Source organism: Hypanus sabinus, chromosome 29 (assembly GCF_030144855.1).
Source record: "Hypanus sabinus isolate sHypSab1 chromosome 29, sHypSab1.hap1, whole genome shotgun sequence".
NCBI lineage: Eukaryota > Metazoa > Chordata > Chondrichthyes > Myliobatiformes > Dasyatidae > Hypanus > Hypanus sabinus.
The window spans coordinates 5,768,433-5,773,388 of record NC_082734.1 but is presented as its reverse complement, the minus strand read 5'-3'; the positions used below and the strand labels follow the sequence as shown (position 1 = coordinate 5,773,388).

The window sequence follows — 4,956 nt, the reverse complement described above, 5'->3', positions numbered from 1 at the left end:
TCCTCCAGTTCTCTTGTACAGTCCTCATTTTGACCCTTGAAACCCTTACTTTTTGGTTCTTCCCCCACTGACATATGCTATGCTGAAAGCTAGAACCAAGAGTTGTAGTGCATGTTTAGAGGTTGACCGATCATGTGGATATTTGGAGGCTTTTCCCCCAGGACTGAAATGGCTAGCATGGGAGGATGTAGAGATGTCAGGATAAGGTGGTGAGTGTATGGGCTGCCAGTGGCAGAAACAATAAGGTCTTTTAAGAGACTCCTGGATGGATACATGAGTTTAGGATAGAGGGCTACAGGTAAGCTTAGGTAATTCTAAGGACACGTTTGGCACAGCTGGTGGGCTGAAGGGCCTGTATTGTGCTGTAGGTTTTCTATGTTGACACCTTGCAGTAATGCTCAGCTAGGTGCACTAGAAGTTTGAGACCAAAAGGTTGTAGCAATGAGATTAAAATGCCAACTAAAACTCCTCTTAATCATTAAGTAGTTTACATCCCCCAAGAAAAACAGGACTGCATCTAAAAAAAACAATTAGTATATGCATGTTCTTGGAAGGAAATGAGCCCCCTGCTTCAACTAAGGCTAAGGGATTTCTACTACAGGGAACATGGGAGTCACGAGACAACCTAGACTTCTGTGCGCGGAAAAGCACTGGAACCCATTTCCAAAAGCAGCATAAATTAAGAGACAAGGCATTTGAGAGAATCAAGGTAGCATTGTCTATTCTCCAATAGGGAGCTGTAGCCTATTATTGGATCATACAACACTGCTAATGTTGGATCCTGTATCAGTCAGGATAGTTTTCAGTATTGGGGAACTGAAGCCTTTTAAAAAAACCAACACCTTGCGGCAATTAACTTCCAAAGTTGTCTCCTTTTCAGTGGCAGAGGAGGAAAATATCTATTGATACCTTTCAGTTTGTGCTGTTGGAAGTGTCCTATTGAAGGGTCTTGACCAGAAACAATCAACTGTTTGTTCCTCTCCAGAAGCTGCCTGACCTACCAAATGCAAGCATTTTGTGGTGTTGCTCTGGATTTCCAGTATCTGCAGAATTTTAAGACTAAAGCTTCAAGGCAAGTGAGCAGACACTTCAGTAACGGAATAGTAAAAGCATGATGAATGCATTACTACAACTCAACTTTTTAAACCAACTTTTATTTAAGCAACAGATCCTCAGATGTGCCACATGGTTTACAACAACTGTCTTTTAGAAACCAGGTACAAAGATTGAAAAATCTCACAGTAGAAACACCTTTTCACTTGTTTCAAACAAGTTAACACCCAATTCAAAAAATGACATTAGCAAAAACTGACCCAATTAAAAGAATCATCAATGAAGAGAAAGGTATTGAAGTATACTGAAAGTAGAAGAGGCACACTGATTTCCTGAGGTTTGGCATTTTAGCTGCTCTCTTCCAGTGTATGCTTGTCAAACAGGTACTCGGCCAGGCCGCTCTGGGGCGCCCCCATGCGGGTCAGGTTGGTGATCATGTCTCCAAGCTTCTTGATGGCTTCGACCTGCTCATGCAAGTAGTGGGTCTCCAGGAAGTCACACATCTAGAAGAAAAATGAACAGCATTTGTCTTCAGAATTAACTATCAAATACCTGTCAAACTAAAAATAAGCAATGCCTTTGAAACCAAACAAAAAAAAAGCACTTGAGGCCAATTAATTATTGCTGCAGTTAAAAATGATCCCTTACACTGAAAATTCAAAGCTGTTAACTGGTAAAGTTTCCACTGTTTATGAGAGACAAGCAAGTACCATCGTGATATACTACGTGGTCCGTGCTGTAAACATTATGTTTAGTTTGCACAGTCTCACTCGGTTAGATGTGGGAGGTACTTAATTTCAAATTTAAATAAGTTGGATCTTGTGTAGCAAATGGGTCAATATTTACATGAGGGTCGTTCTTCTCAGAAGCGAGTTTGTGGAGGTCCAGGAGAGACTGGTTCACAGTCTTTTCCAGGTGAAGAGCGCACCGCAGAGCTTCCAGGCCATTGCTCCATTCATCTCGGTCAGGTTTCTGTATGGGGAGGAGAAGGAAGAAAAGTTGGAAATATAAAATTTAAAATTTAAACTCGTTCTGAAACAACTTGAAAAGACTGCAAGAGTGGAAACTGACCGCAACGTCCTGGAGGATAACACGTCCTCCACGTTGGTTTTGGAATTTGACCAGCTTCTCTACATGTTCCCGCTCCTCGTGGGACTGATCCTTAAAAAACTTGGCGAAGTTCTTCAGCGCCACATCATCCCGATCGAAGTAAGCATACTGGAAATAGTTAAAACCGAAATCAGCTTCTGAAACACGGCGGAGACACCAAGAGTACTCGGAAATACACCAAAACTTGGCGCGGAGCCGGGCTATTTACACATCATTTCTAATCACAAGATTAGAAACTGTACTTTCACTACAAATCGTCAGTTGAGTCGCAAATCCCTTTGTACAACCCTCCAGCGGCCATGTTTTAGTGAGGGTGTAGAGCTGCCATGATGGAGCGGAGAACAAAGAACCATGAAACAAAGGCTCGGCGTAAAGTTTTCTTCCCCGTTCTACACTTAAAAGTGTTCAGTAGTACCAGAGACTATCCCCTCACCGCCGAGGCCAGACACACATACATTTTAAGAGTAGCTTCCCCACTGGGTTAGACGACTTACCATCGACAGGTAGACGTAGGAGGCATACAGCTCCATGTTGATCTGCCGGTTGACGCTGGCCTCGCATTCCTGGTGGTAATTCTGGCGCACTTGAGAAGTCATCCTGCACAGGTTCGGCACAAAAAGGTTGCTTCAAAAAGTAGTTTTTAGTTTCTTTTCTAAAAAAAATAAGGGTTTTGGCGCGGTCTGGGTTCTATTCCGTTCAAACACTGTTGAAGCAAGAATACAACCCGGATACTGAGTTCCGAGCCCCGCCGCTGCTCTATTTAAGAGCTCAGCTTCCACCCACTGTGAGTCCGCCCATCATTATGATTCAGCAAAAAAAACTACCCTCGTTAACTCTTGCAGCGCCGCATTTCGCAACGCAGGTGCCACGGATGCTGTTGGATCCACTGGAATCGGTTGAGAGCAAAAAGAATCCGAGTTGAATGGGAATGTGTGAGGCAGGGATACAGGGAAATAAGGTTACAGAAGGATGAGTGAGGAGCTGGCCCGAGATGACTGGCAGGGTACGCGAGCAGGGAAGACAGTAGAACAGTAATGACAGGAGTTTCTGGGACCCAGATTGTCTGATTCAAACCCTAATGACACAGCAGAATTTCAACCCGTGCTGCCTATTTTACCATGAGCTTCCAGATAATCCCAATCCTCATCCTTAATAATGTACAGTGGAATCCGGGTAATTGGGACACGTCGGGACCAATATGTTTTTAGCCCAATTAAGCCCCTGCCCCATTTAGCCAAGGTTTCATGCAAACAGTTAAATAAACCCTTCTCGGGCTTCCAGCCAGGTACAGGTATCGATTATAACCGATGCTTCAATGACAAATTTCGCCACCTTCGTCAGGGATGATATGTATTAGTTCCTAATAGTTATCCACTGAGGGAATTCAACCGGTGCATGCAATGAATAAAATTAGTGCAGCCGCTGCATGGAGGGCCTTCGTACTACCAATAACTGCATCCTCTAAATCTTCATTTCCATTGCAGCATTCAAGATGCTTTCGAAGTTCAAAGTACACTTATTATCAAAGAGCATTTGTGTCACCATTTACATCCATGAGATATATTTTCATGTGGGCATACTCAATAAATCCTTCATAGAGTAATAACTATCAGAGAATCAATGAAAAACTGCATCAACTTGGATGTTCAACCAATGTGCAAAAGACAACAAACTCTGCAAATACTATAGAAAAAATACATAATAATTAATAAACAAGCAATGAATATCAAGAGCATAAGATGAAGGGGCCTTGAAAGTGAGGCCAAAGGTTGTGGAAACATTTCAAGGAAGGGGCTGTCATGGCCCGGTCCGTTGACTACTCATTTCAGTTAAATTCCTTTTCCCCGTGCTCCATTGTGTTCCTTGATTAGGGCGCCTGATCCTCATTCGAGCTGGCAGCATAAAAACTCCAGCTTACATCTGCTCGCTGCTGATCTGTCACCTCAGCAGTGCGGCCATGCTCCTTCCGAGCCCCCAAGAATAACAGACCGTCTTCATGAGCTTCTCCGTGTCAAGATCCCTCCTGTTTGTTTTTGTTGTCTTGTGTTCAGCTGAGTATTGCGGGCTGTCTGCCGCTGCTTCGAGCCGCAATACGAATTGTTTGTTGTTGTTTGTTTTTGTCTTCTCATATTCAGCTGAGTGTCGCCGGCCGTTTTGCCACTGCTCCGAGCCGGGATGCGAGTGGTCTGTCATTGTTTTGTCAAGTCCGAGTCTCTGTCCAAGTCAAGGCTCTGAGTCCCGGCTCTGTGTTCCAGTCAAGTCCAAGTCCTGGCTTCGAGTCCTCGTCATGTCCAAGTCCGTCTCCATGCCTGTGTCCTGCACTTGGATCCACTCCCTACATTTCATTGCAACAGGGGCAATCCTATATGGCTCAACAGCCTGATATTTGAGGTGTAATAACTGTCCCTGAACCTGGTAGTGTGAGTCATGAGGCTCCTGTACCTTCTTCCTGAAGGGAGCAGCATGAAGAGAGCATGTCCTGGATGGTGGGGATCCTTGATGATGGATTCTGCTTTCCTGCAACAACGTTCTATGTGGATGGGCTTTACCTGGGATGGACTGGGCGGTACCACTATTTTTTGTATATTCCATTCAAAAGACATTAGTCTTTCCATACCAGGCTGTGATGCAGCCAGATAATATACCCCCCACATCTATAGAAGTTTGTCAAGGTTTTAGATGTCATGCTGAATCTCCACAGAATCCTAAGGAAGTCAAGGCACTGCTGTGCTTTCTTTGTAATTGCACATATCTGCTGGGCCCAGGAGAAGTCTTCTGAAATAATAACACCCA

At 44.1% G+C, this 4,956-nt stretch overlaps 1 protein-coding gene across 1 annotated transcript; it reads right to left on the bottom strand.

Moving 5' to 3' along the window:
* Positions 1 to 1,135: 1,135 nt before the first annotated feature.
* Positions 1,136 to 2,913, bottom strand: LOC132382920 (ferritin heavy chain-like). The gene is made up of 4 exons (XM_059953484.1): positions 2,658 to 2,913; positions 2,125 to 2,271; positions 1,900 to 2,025; positions 1,136 to 1,556 (listed from the first exon to the last, which is right to left on the bottom strand). The coding sequence occupies exons 1-4, from the start codon at positions 2,757 to 2,759 to the stop codon at positions 1,401 to 1,403; spliced, it is 531 nt and encodes a 176-aa protein (XP_059809467.1). The 5' UTR covers positions 2,760 to 2,913; the 3' UTR covers positions 1,136 to 1,400.
* Positions 2,914 to 4,956: the final 2,043 nt, after the last annotated feature.